The sequence below is a fragment of the Mustelus asterias genome, chromosome 15, assembly GCF_964213995.1.
Source record: "Mustelus asterias chromosome 15, sMusAst1.hap1.1, whole genome shotgun sequence".
Classification (NCBI taxonomy): domain Eukaryota; kingdom Metazoa; phylum Chordata; class Chondrichthyes; order Carcharhiniformes; family Triakidae; genus Mustelus; species Mustelus asterias.
The window spans coordinates 102,515,670-102,529,673 of NC_135815.1; the positions used below are offsets into that span (position 1 = coordinate 102,515,670).

At 42.3% G+C, this 14,004-nt stretch overlaps 1 protein-coding gene across 5 annotated transcripts in view; it reads right to left on the minus strand.

The window, feature by feature from the left end:
• ehbp1 (EH domain binding protein 1) overlaps positions 1-14,004 on the minus strand; it is a 340,872-nt gene that overhangs the window by 212,526 nt on the left and 114,342 nt on the right. For all 5 annotated transcript variants that reach the window (XM_078230456.1, XM_078230455.1, XM_078230454.1 and 2 more), the window contains one exon: positions 13,721-13,860. In XM_078230456.1, the coding sequence (XP_078086582.1) occupies positions 13,721-13,860 (140 nt within the window). The remainder of the gene's footprint in view (positions 1-13,720; positions 13,861-14,004) is intronic.

Consider the following 14,004-nt stretch of genomic DNA (forward strand, 5'->3'; position numbering starts at 1 on the left):
TTCCCTCACAGTTACATGAAAAATGAACCAAAGAGACTACTTTGTTCTTTCGCTTACTAACTTCCAAATACAATTGCCAGAGTTGTCTTCTATTTATGATTAAAGCTGCTACAGCGGTGTTTTTGGATTACCACATTGAGGCTAAAAGCATTCAACTTAAGGATTAGTTTTATAAGATTCTTCCATTTACTAGTGTATTAGAGTCAGGCTTCGCTTTTAATTTTAAAGACTGAAGAAAATACAAGTTACGCTATTACTGGCATTTCTGATGATACGGAAATGCAAAAGGCAGTGCGTTTTAGTAAAACCAACAGAGAAACTGTAACCTTCAGAAGTGTCTCTCATTTATCATAGAAATCATAGAATCCTACAGTGCAGAAAGAGGCCATTCGGGTCTGCACCAATCACAATCCCACCCAGGCCCTATCCCCATATCCCTAACATATTTATCCGCTAATCCCTCTAACCTATGCATCCCGTGACACTAAGGGGCAAATTAGAATGGCCAATCAACCCACCCCGCACATCTTTGAACTGTGGGAGGAAACTGGAGCACCCGGAGAAAACCCACGCAGACACAGGGAGAATGTGCAAACTCCACACAGACTGTGACCCAAGCTGGGAATTGAACCCAGGTCCCTGGAGCTGTGAAGCAGCAATGCTAACCACTGTGCTACCGTGCCGCCTTATGTTGTGAAGGATGCCTCCATAGTCTTTACTGAGTTCCTCACGTCAGTTTTCTAGTGTTGAAAGTTATAGATCAAAGGACTGAAGTGGGGTAAAATTTAAAACCAAGGTGTCACTTTGGGAAGCTTCTGACCATCTGTCAGAGCAGCATGACTCGAGGTCTGGAAGCATGGCATTCTTTTGTTACTTTCTTTAAAATAAAATAGCAGATTTCTCTTGAACAATAAACAATTAGACAAAGAAATCCGTCAAAGATTCAGCATTACTCCTTTAAAATACATTTCTCTCCGCACCAAGTACAGTTGTCAAAAGCCTCAAGATGCTCAATTATTGGTATCATCTTCAAATGCCAATCAAGCAGTTTCTATAGAGTTTTAGTTGAAGCTGTTTGCAGCCTGCATCAAAATCTGCCTTTTTATCCATTTACATTATGTGAGCATCACAGGCAAGATTAGCATTTGTGGCCCATTTGTTGCCCTTGCGAAGATAGTGGGGAATCACCTTTTTGAACCATTGCAGTCCATGTGGTGTAGGTACACCCAGTAAGAGTTTTAACAACACCAGGTTAAAGATGTAGGTGTACACCTACAGTGCTGTAAGAGAGAATGTTCCAGGATATTAACAAAGCGACGGTAAAGGAACAGTAACATATTTCCCAGTCAAGACAGTCTGTGTGACTTGTAGGGAAACTTGCAAGTCATAGAATTCCCATGTGCTTGTAGTCTTTGCTCTTAGTGAATTACGAAGGCGCTATTGTAGAAGGCTTGGTGAGTTTCTGCAGTGCATACAAAGTACACACTGCTGCTACTGTGTGGCGGTGGTAGAGGGAGTGAATGTAATACAGGGCCCTGGTGAGGCCACACCTTGAGCAACATGTTCAGTTTTGCTCTCCTAGTCTAAGGAAGGACATTCTTACTATGAGGGAGTCCAGCGAAGGTTCACCAGACTGATTCCTGGAACGGCAGCACTGACATATGAAGAGAGACTGGATCGACTGGGCTTGTACTCACTGGAATTTAGAAGAATGAAAGGGGATCTCATAGAAACATATAAAATCCTGATGGGACAGGGCAGGCTAGATGCAGGAAGAACGTTCCCAATGTTGGTTAAGTCCAGAACTAGGGATCACAGCCTAAGAATGAGTAAGCCATTCAGGACTGAGATGAGGAAGAATTTATTCACTCAGAGTTGTGAACCTGTGGAATTCTCTACCACGGAAAGCTGTTGGGGGCCAGTTCATTAGATATGGTCAAGAGGGAGCGGGCCGTGGCCCTAATAACTAAAGGGATCAAGGGATATAGAAGAAAAGAGGGAGTGGGATACTGAGGCTGCATGATCAGTCGTGATCATATTGGGCGGCATGGTAGCACAGTGGTTAGCACTGCTGCTTCACAGCTCCAGGGACCTGGGTTCAATTCCCGGCTTGGGTCACTGTCTGTGTGGAGTTTGCACATTCTCCTTGTGTCTGCGTGGGTTTCCTCCGGGTGCTCCGGTTTCCTCCCACAGTCCAAAGATGTGCGGGTTAGGTTGATTGGCCATGCTAAAAATTGCCCTTAGTGTCCTGAGATGCGTAGGTTAGAGGGATTAGTGGGTAAAATATGTAGGGATATGGGGGTAGGGCCTGGGTGGGATTGTGGTCGGTGCAGACTCGATGAGCCAAATGGCCTCTTTCTGTACTGTAGGGTTTCTATGATTTCTATGAATGGTGGTGCAGGCTCAAAGGGCCGAATGGCCTACTGCTCCTATTTTCAATGTTTCTATGTTTAAGGTAGTGGATGGATGTTGATCAAATGGGCTGCTTTACATATGAACATATGAATTAGGTGCAGTAGGTCATGAGATTAGATGGTGTTGAGCTTCTTGAGTGTTTTTGGAGCTGCACTTATCCAGGAAAGCCTATTCCATCACACTCCTGACTTGTGCCTTGTAGAAGGTGGACAAGCTTTGGGATTGAGGTGGTGAGTTACTCATTGCATAATTCCCAGCCTCTGATCTACTCTTGTAGCCACAGCATTTAAGTTTCTGGTCAACAATAACCTCCAAAATGTTGTTGCTGGGGTATTCAAGGATGATAATGCTGTTGAATCTTATGGGGATATTACATAACGATATTACAGAGAGGTGCAAAAATTACAGAGTACTTAGAATGGGGGACTTTAATTATCAAATCGGGATAGTATTAATGTAAGGGACAGAGAGGGTCAAGAGTTCCTGGAGGGTGTTCAGGAAATTTTGCTACCGCAGTATGTTTCCAGTCCAAAGAGAAATGAGGTACTGCTGGACCTGGTTCTTGGAAAAGACAGTAAGAAGTCTCACAACACCAGGTTAAAATCCAACAGGTTTATTTGGTAGCAAATACCATAAGCTTTCGGAGCGCAGCTCCTTCGTCAGGAGTGTTGTTGGAGCTGCACCCATTCAGGCAAGTGGGGAGTATTCCATCACACTCCTGCCTTGTAGATGGTGGATAGGCTCTGGGGAGTCAGGAGGTGAGTTACACGTCGCAGTATTCCTAGCCTCTGACCTGCCCTTGTAGCCACTGTGTTTATGTGGTGAGTCCAATTGAGTTTCTGGTCAATGGATGTTGACAGTGGGGATTCAGTGATGGTTACACCATTGAATGGTAAGGGCCGGTGGTTAGAGTGTCTCTTATTAGCGATGGTCATTGCCTGGCATTTGTGTGACACGAATGTTATTTGCCACTTGTCAGCCCAAGCCTGGATATTGTCCAGATCTTGTTGCATTTGAACATGGACTGCTTCATTTATTTGGTTAACAAAAACTTCTCACTTCATCAGCAATACTTTCTTCAGCTGAATCAAATTTGTGATTTCATAAAGATCATCCCATCTTACTCATATGGCCAGTTGTTACCATTTAATTTCAAAAAGTGTGTCTAAACATTGTTGGTTTCTGTTTGGAGTATTTGAATGTTGCCATTATACAAGGTTGCGAACACATTGCTTTAGCAGCTGTGTTTTCACTTTATACAATGATGCCAATTCTTTGAAAACATTTGCAAACAAGCCATCTGCATTTTTTCTGTTTCTCAGCATATCAAGCACAACATGGTGAAAGGCAGACCTGCATCCAGACCTCTGCACTGCTGCACTCGAAAGGTGCACGAGCTTGCCAAGGTGGCACGTTCCTTGGATGCTTTTGAGATGTCTTATCTTCAGTTTGTGGCTTGCAACACAGGAATGCTGAAAGGAGGAACTTTGGGAGCATCTCAGTCCAGGTCATTGTTGGACTCTTAACCACTGGCAGAAAGAAGACTTTCATCCTTTCAGAATCAAACTCATGCCCCACATCTGAAGGCTCCACAGTAATCCATAACGCTGTCTAATCACTATGCATTGAATTTACAGGATATCTTTGGTTGGCACATTTATAATGATTTCACAGATAGTCTTTCAGAGAGCTGGCCAGCTGAAATCACAATACATCCATAGTAATGGAGTGATTAACTTGGTCTGTGCAATGCTGAACATTACATGCTGTTAACCTGTCCTGTTATCTGTTTCTATCTACAAGAATTCAGTTGTTGCTCAGCTTTTAGATGGAGTTTTATCCATTCTGTAAAAGTGCAGCTGACACCAAAAAGGACACCACCTCATCTGTTAGTTAATAAAACGTGAAAACACATTTCTGGATGAGATTCCTGCGTAGATCAATTCAGGCTATATTCCATATCCCAATATTGCTTTCCTTTAAGAAAGCTGTACCTCAGATACAGACCAAAAGCTCAGTTTCTGATCAAGGCCAGCACCGTAATCTCTGGAAATATGCCACAAAAGGTCACAGTATTCAAAATGTAATCTCACAATGCTTTATAATTAAAACTGATGCTACCCTGCAGACATATACCCTGGATATAGTCAAAAACAAAGTACAAGAAAAGGCCTGGTTTATGACACTGGTTCCATTCACCAACCATATAACCTACACTATTATAAATCTACCCAACCCATTTATTATCCCAAGGAAACATGGTACAAAATTTCTTCCCATCGCCCTAGTGTAAATCAAACATGATTTCAGCTCATTCATTAACCTTCCAAATTTATACAGCACCCTGAACAGCAAAACAATCAATATTAACCTCCTTTCTCATTCACAGAATCACTACTTGGTGGGAGGAGGCTATTCGGACCATCAAGCCCACACCAATGATGACAACAATCTCACCCCGGCCAGGCCCTATCCCCGTAACCCCACATATTTACCCCGTTAATCCCCTTATCCTAAACATCTTGGAACACTAAGCAGTAATTTCCCATGGCCAATCCACTTAATTTGCACATAGAACCATAGAACATTACAGCACAGAAACAGGCCTTTTGGCCCTTCTTGCCTGTGCCGAACCATTTTTCTGCCTAGTCCCACTCACCTGCACCTGGACCGTATCCCTCCACACCCCTCTCATCCATGTACCTGTCCAAGTTTTTCTTAAATGTTAAAAGTGAACCCGCATTCACCACTTCATCTGGCAGCTCATTCCACACTCCCACCACTCTGTGTGAAGAAGCCCCCCCCTAATATTCCCTTTAAACTTTTCCCCCCTCACCCTTAACCCATGTCCTCTAGTTATTTTCTCCCCTAGCCTCAGTGGAAAAAGCCTGCTTGCATTCACTCTATCTATACCCATCATAATTTTATACACCTCTATCAAATCTCCCCTCATTCTTCTACGCTCCAGGGAATAAAGTCCTAACCCATTCAACCTTTCTCTGTAACTCAGTTTCTCAAGTCCCGGCAACATCCTTGTAAACCTTCTCTGCACTCTTTCAACCTTATTAATATTCTTCCTGTAATTAGGTGACCAAAACTACACACAATACTCTAAATTCGGCCTCACCAATGTCTTATACAACCTCACCATTACATTCCAACTCTTACACTCAATACTTTGATTTATAAAGGCCAATGTACCAAAAGCACTCTTTACGACCCTATCTAGCTGTGACGCCACTTTTAGGGAATTATGTATCTGTATTCCCAGATCCCCCTGTTCTACTGCACTCTTCAGTGTCCTACCATTTACCTTGTATGTTCTACCTTGGTTTGTCCTTCCAAAGTGCAATACCTCACACTTGTCTGCATTAAACTCCATCTGCCATTTTTCAGCCCATTTTTCTAGCTGGTCCAAATCCCTCTGCAAGCTTTGAAAACCTTCCTCACTGTCCACTACACCTCCAATCTTTGTATCATCAGCAAATTTGCTGATCCAATTTACCACATTATCATCCAGATCATTGATATAGATGACAAACAACAATGGACCCAGCACTGATCCCTATGGCACACCACTAGTCATGATGTGGAGATGCCGGCGTTGGACTGGGGTAAACACAGTAAGAAGTTTAACAACACCAGGTTAAAGTCTAACAGGTTTATTTGGTAGCAAAAGCCACACAAGCTTTCGGATTATGGGACTTTCTTCCGAAAGCTTGTGTGGCTTTTGCTACCAAATAAACCTGTTGGACTTTAACCTGGTGTTGTTAAACTTCTTACAGTGCACACCACTAGTCACAGGCCTCCACTCAGAGAAGCAATCCTCCACTACCACTCTCTGGCTTCTTCCATTGAGCCAATGTCTAATCCAATTTACTACCTTAAGAACATAAGAAATAAAAGCAGGAGTAGGCCATCTAGCCCCTCGAGCCTGCCCCGCCATTCAATAAGATCATGGCTGATCTGATAGTGGTTTAGTTCCACTTACCCGCCCGCTCCCCATAACCCTTAATTCCCTTATTGATCAGAAATCTATCAACCTGTGACTTAAACATATTTAACGAGGTAGCCTCTACTGCTTCAATGGGCAGAGAATTCCAGAGATTCACTACCCTCTGAGAGAAGAAGTTCCTCCTCAACTCTGTTCTAAACTGACTCCCCCGTATTTTGAGGCTGTGTCCTCTAGTTCTTGTTTCCTTTCTAAGTGGAAAGAATCTCTCTGCCTCTACCCTGTCGAGCCCCTTCATTACTTGGTAATACCTTGGTAATACCTCTCCATGTATACCTAGCGACTGAACCTTCCTGACTAACCTCCCATGCGGGACCTTGTCAAAGGTCTTACTGAAGTCCATGTAGACAACATTCACTGCCTTCCCTTCATCCACTTTCCTGGTAACCTCCTCGAAAAACTCTAATAGATTGGTTAAACATGACCTACCACGCACAAAGCCATGTTGACTCTCCCTAATAAGTCCCTGTCTATCCAAATATTTGTAGATCCTATCTCTTAGTACTCCTTCCAATAATTTACCTACTACTGATGTCAAACTTACCAGCCAATACTTTCCCGCATTACTTTTTGAGCCTTTTTTAAACAACGGAACAACATGAGCTATCCTCCAATCATCCGGCACCTCACCCGAGGATACCGACATTTTAAATATATCTGCCAGGGCCTCTGCAATTTCAACACTAGTCTCCTTCAAGGTCCGAGGGAATACCCTGTCCGGTTCTGGGGATTTATCTACTCTGATTTGCCTCAAGACAGCAAGCACCTCCTCCCCTTTAATCTGTATAGGTTCCATGACCTCCCTACTTGTTTGCCTTATTTCCATAGACTCCATGCCAGTTTCCTTAGTAAATACGGATGCAAAAAACCCATTTAATATCTCCCCCCATTTCTTTTGGTTCCATACATAGCCGACCACTCTGATCTTCAAGAGGACCAATTTTATCCCTTACTATCCTTTTGCTCTTAATATATCTGTAGCAGCTCTTAGGATTATCCTTCACCTTGTCTACCAAAGCAACCTCATGTCTTCTTTTAACCCTCCTGATTTATCTCTTAAGTAGTTTCTTGCACTTTTTATACTCCTCAAGCATCTTATTTGCTCCCTGTTGCCTATACATGTCATACATCTCTCTCTTCTTCTTTATCAGAGTTCCAATATCCCTCGAGAACCAAGGTTCCTTATTCTTATTCACTTTGCCTTTAATCCTGACAGGAACAAAGATGTGCGGGTTAGGTTGATTGGCCAGGTTAAAAAAATTGCCCCTTAGAGTCCTGGGATGCGTAGGTTAGAGGGATTAGCGGGTAAAATATGTGGGGGTAGGGCCTGGGTGGGATTGTGGTCGGTGCAGACTCGATGGGCCGAATGGCCTCCTTCTGCACTGTAGGGTTTCTATGATTCTATGAACATACAAACGCTGCACTCTCAAAATTTCTCCCTTGAAGGCCTCCCACTTACCAATCACATCCTTGCCAGAGAACAGCCTGTCCCAATCCACGCTTTTTAGATCCTTTCTCATTTCTTCAAATTTGGCCTTTTTCCATTTTAGAACTTCAACCCGAGGACCAGATCTATCTTTATCCATGATCAAGTTGAAACTAATGGCGTTATGATCACTGGAACCAAAGTGTTCCCCTACACACACTTCCGTCACTTGTCCTAACTCGTTTCCTAATAGGAGATCTAATATTGCATCCTCTCTACTTGGTACCTCTATATATTGATTTAGAAAATTTTCCTGAACACATTTTACAAACTCTAACCCGTCTAGACCATTAACAGTATGGGAGTCCCAATCTATATGTGGAAAATTAAAATCCCCTACTATCACAACTTTATGTTTCCTGCAGTTGTCAGCTATCTCTCTGCTGATTTGCTCCTCCAATTCTCGCTGACTATTGGGTGGTCCATAATACAACCCCATTAATGTGGTCATACCTTTCCTGTTTAGATCTTTGGACTGTGGGAGGAAACTGGAGCACCCGGAGGAAACCCATGCAGATAATTGAACCCGGGGCCCTGGCGCTGAGGAGGTGACCAGGTGTGTAGATGAGGGTAGTGCAGTCGATGTAGTTTATATGGATTTCAGCAAAGGCTTTGACAAGGTCCCACATGGGAGACTTGTTAAGAAGGTAAATTCACATGAGATACAAGGTAATTTGATAAAGTGGATTCACTATTTTCCAATCTAATTGAACCATCCCTGAATCTAGGGAAGTTTGGAACATGAAAATCAATGCGTCTAATAGATTTGTAACAAGTTAACCCACTGCCTGAGGCCATGGGTAACTGCAAACCTCTCTACATTCCTCCTGTGGCTGAGGCTGAGGCAGGTTTGAGAAAAGAGGTGAAGTGAGATTCTTCAGAAAGGGTGTGAGTGAGACAGAACGCAGGCCGACTCCTGCTCCTAATTCGTATGATCCCGGCAGGCGGCCGGCGCGACCCCGGCGGGCGGGCGGCGCGACCCCGGCGGGCGGGCGGCGCGACCCCGGCGGGCGGGCGGCGCAACCCCGGCCGGCGGGCGGCGCGACCCCGGCGGGCGGGCGGGCGGCGCGACCCCGGCGGGCGGGCGGCGTGACCCCAGCGGGCGGGCGGCGTGACCCCAGCGGGCGGGCGGCACGACCCTGGCGGGCGGGCGGCCCGACCCCGGCTTCACAATTATAAACAGTTCTGATTATCCATTGTCAATCCACCTCATTACCTCCACCCTTTCCGATGGTTTTAGAGTTTACCTCAATTGAACATTATTTTCAAGCTCTGGAAATTGAAAAATCGAAAGAAGAGCCATTTAACAAAAGATAATAATTTCAGCAGAATGCTTTTTGTTTGATTTTTTCAGAACCTCAATCCTCAGTGAGGGATGCTTTCCACTCACTCCTCTTTGATAATTTTGGCCTTTCAAAACTCACACATAATCAAAACGTTCCCCAACGATTATGCAATTCCATAGGGAAAACAACCACACTGAATTAGTTATTTATGGAATTCTGAGATATGCAACTGAATCTTGTGAATTTGAGGAAATTATTAATTATCAGAGAGCTTTGTGAAACAAAGATTAAAATGAAAAATATAATCCTACTGTGACAACAACCTATTTTGATGAGGGGGTTAATTTGGCTGGATGACAAACTCTGGCAGCATGAATTTACATCGAACTTCCTGCTCCAACATCCAAACAATTCCCAAAGGCAAGGAAGGTGACCAGGAGTTCGTCAAAAATTGAAAAATCCAATTGGAGCTGGAATATAATTTTTTTTCTTTTAACACGAGTCATTCTATGAAATTGCAAACTAAAGCAAATACTGAAGAACTTTTAAATTTCTGATTGTTACACGGCATTAAGGAAATGCAGAATTACACACTTCACAGAGAATTGTCAATTAGAAATACCTTGGTTAATTATTTTAGTAAATAGAAAGGTTTTTGATATTGCCTCTCAGGATTAAATAGCAGAATTATGATTCATTTGCATTCAATGATCCATAAAATCTCTGTACAATTTGCTTTATTTTATTTAGAATTATTCTACAATCACAATCATGTTTGTCATAAAAAGTAATGCATTATAAAGTACTAAGAAAATGCAACATACAGGATGTTAATCAGCATTGTTGCATTTAAATTTCAAGATGATATCGAGAGTTGCACGGCAGTTCATACAACAGACTGAGCATCACAAACCTCCTGATCAACATGGTGATGTTTCCCACTTGTCAGCTGTTCAGCTGGAAAGCTGGTTTCTTAGCTAAATCCTGGGCCAGTTGGCAAAACTTCTTCTTGTTGAATGAACTTATCATAGCAGAGCAAATTTATTTAACAACCAACTATTTAAATCCCTTTGAAATTATCACTCAAGTAACCACGATGCACCACTTCAGATTAATCTTATCACAAAGTTAATGTCAAGATCACAATGTCTTGCTGTTGAAAAGTGGTCGAGTTACAAATAAAACAGATCACCAAGTACATGTTCAAAGCAGAATGTTGGCTGCCGTCTCAATCTGAAGCCAAACAAAGAAATACAAATGTAGTGCAAGTCAGCGACGTGAAGCTGCTGTACTGTACTCTAATACTACTACAGTATCAATCATGAAAATAATAAATCATTCATTGAATGACAGTTTTTATCATAATTTATAACATTTAGCAATTCACCGAGATGAGGAGGAATTTCTTCAGCCAGAGGGTGGTGAATCCGTGGCATTCACTGCCACAGAAGGCTGTGGAGGCCGGGTCGTTGTGTGTCTTTAAGACAGAGATAGATAGGTTCTTGATTGGTAAGGGGATCAAAGGTTACAGGGAAAGGGGGGGCAGAATGAGGTTGAGAAACATATCAGCCATGATAGAATGGCAGAGCGGACTCGATGGGCCGAGTGGCCTAACTTTGCTCCTGTATCTTATGGTCTGTGCTCTAACTGACTTATTTTTGTAAAAATATAACATGATGTTTACAAATATTGCTCATCAGACACAAAACACTTAAATAGTAGCTAAGTATCCCACAGTGCGATGAATTGCAATTCTATGACTATATGATCCCATATTCTTCAAAAATTACATATTTGAAGCAATTCTCTACTATATACTTACCATTCAGTTGTTAGGATCATAGGAATAGGAGCATGCCACTCAACCCCTCAAGCCAGTTCTGCTATTCAATGCGATCATGGCTGATCCATGACTTAACTTCATATACCCACCTTTGCCCCATATCCTTTAATACCTTTGGATAACAAAAAAACCAAGCCCAGATATAAAATTAAATTTGATCTAGCATTAATTATTGTTGATGAAACTTCTACCATGCCTTGTGTGTACATGTGTTTCTTAACGTGGGTGGCACGGTCGCACAGCTGTCTCACAGCGCCAGGGACCCGGGTTTGATTCCCGGCTTAGCTCACTGTCTGTGTGGCGTTTGCACATTCTCCCCGTGTCTACGTGGGTTTCCTCCGGGTGCTCCAATTTCCTCCCCCAATCCAAAGATGTGCGGGTCAGGTGGACTGGCCATACTAAATTGCCACTTGGTGTCAAGGGGACTAGTGGGCTGAATACATGGGGTTAAGGAGATAGGGACGGGGGGGGATTGTGGTCGATGCAGACTTCATGGGCCGAATGGCCTCCTTCTGCACTGTAGGGATTCTATTCTCTCATTCTAAACTTAAAGCCTGAAAGTTCTGGCTCTAACTTTTAGGTTATGCCCCCAAATCCTAGACTCCCCAACCAGTAGAAATAATTTCTCTCTTTCTATCCTATCCGTTCCCCTTAATATCTTGAAAGCTTTGATCAAATCACTCCTAAACCTTCTAAATTCCAGGGACACAATCCTGGTTTGTGTAATATCTCCTTGTAATTTAACTCTTGAAGTTCAGGTATAATTCCAGGAAGTTGATGTTGCACTTCCTGCAAGGCCAATATATCCTCCTTTTAAGAACATAGGAACTAGGAGCAGGAGTAGGCATCTGGTCCCTCAAGCCTCCTCCACCATTCAATAAGATCATCGTGGATTCAGCTCCACTTATCTGCCCGCTCACCATAACCCTTAATTCCTTTACTGTTCAAAAATTTATCTATCCTTGGCTTAAAAACATTCAATGATGTAGCCTCAACTGCTTCACTGGGCAGGGAATTCCACAAATTCACAACCCTTTGTGTGAAGAAGTTCCTCCTCAACTCAGTCCTAAATCTGCTCCCCCTTATTCTGAGGCCATGCCCCCTAGTTCTGGTTTCACCTGCCAGTGGAAACAACTTCCCTGCTTCTATCTTATCTATTCCCTTCATAATTTTATATGTTTCTATAAGATTCCTTCCCCCCCCCCCCTCATTCTTCTGAATTCCAATGAGTATAGCCCCAGTCTACTCAGTCTCTCCTCATAAGCCAACCCTCTCAACTCCAGAATCAACCTAGTGAATCTCCTCTGCACCCCCTCCAGTGCCAATACATCCTTTTTCAAGTAAGGAGACCAAAACTGTACACAGTACTCTAGGTGTGGCCTCACCAGCACCTTATACAGCTGCAACATAACCTCGCTGTTTTTAAACTCCATCCCTCTAGCAATGAAGGACAAAATGATATAGTGCCCAGAACTGAACACAGTACTCCAAGTGTGCGCTAACTAAGGATTTGTTTGGCTGCAGCTTAACTTCTAACCCCTTTTATTCTTGTCCTCTAGTTACCAAGGCCAGGAGTCCATTAGCCTTTTTGACATTTTTTGTGCCATGGATTGCTGTTCAATAATTTCCAAATATATTAAATCAGGAGTCCAATCGAAATAAAAGAATAAGATTGATTGTTAACTCCCTATTTAATGAAAATGCCCGAGTTATCATTAATTGTTTATACTAAAAAGACAAGCTAACAGGGAAATGGTGATGTAATGGCAATGTCATTGCTCTGGGGACAGGTTCAAATCCCACCGCGATAGCTGGTGAAAATTGAATTCAATTATTAAATCTGGAATCAAAAGCTAGTCTCAGTAATGGTGACCATGAAACTCTCATTAATTGCCATAAAAACCCACCTGATTCACTAATGTCCTTTCGGGAAAGAAATCTGCCATTGTCACCTTGTCTGGCCTACATGTGATTTCAGAACGACAGCAATGGAACTGTTAGCTGCCCTCTGAAATGGCCGCGCAAACCACTCAGTTCAAGGGAAATTAGGGATGGGCAATAACCACTGGTCTTGCCAGCAATGTCTACATCGCATGAAAGAATAAATATCTTACAATAGTCACAACAGCACAGGCATTACCAGTAAAATAAATTAAATCTCATTCTCAACTTGATCATGTGGAACATAAACAGTCAACTATTCATTTCCATCTCCCAGAAAATTCTCAGAAGAAAAAATCCACAAAAACAGCAAAGACAACACACAACTAAGAAAAGTCTTCATACGTACAAAATTAAGATAAACAAACTTTTAAGTGTGTTGAGGTCATAATATCTTCAGAATCATGATGAGTAATGTAAATGTGATCTCTGTGTACCAGTAAATAATTTTCTCAACAAGGGTGTCTTTGAACACATATTAATAGTGATAGAAATAACAGGCTTAAACATCCTACAGAGAGCACACAAGTACCAATGCTGGAAGGGAAAGAGGTCATTAAAAGAAATCATATATTCTTCTTTTAACTAATTTAGAACAGCTTTTATTGAACTAGTGGAAGAATGAATGACAACAACAAGAAAATTTTATGGCAGTAAATTATTTTTGCACGTATTGTTTAAATGCACCTGTCTACCTTTAGATATGTTTTCTGAGGTTGGTAACAAATATATCAAACCTGTAATTTTTGCTGACTTCTCCTCTTGATTCACTCGGTTTTCTTCATCTTCCTCATTTTCTTCCTCAAAGTCATCCAAGTTTCCAATATCAGCTTGTTTCATACTCATCAGACTAGCCAGGCTTTGCATATCCTCATCCCTGTTCACCAGAAACAAAACCAGTCAAAAACTTCAGCCTAGAAAGCTTGTTGAATAGCTTAGTTTTATCTTTTGAAAGCAATTTAGCAGATAGGGAGTCAATTCTATTTATAAAGGTCCCCCAATGTCTTGGAAATTTGTCCAG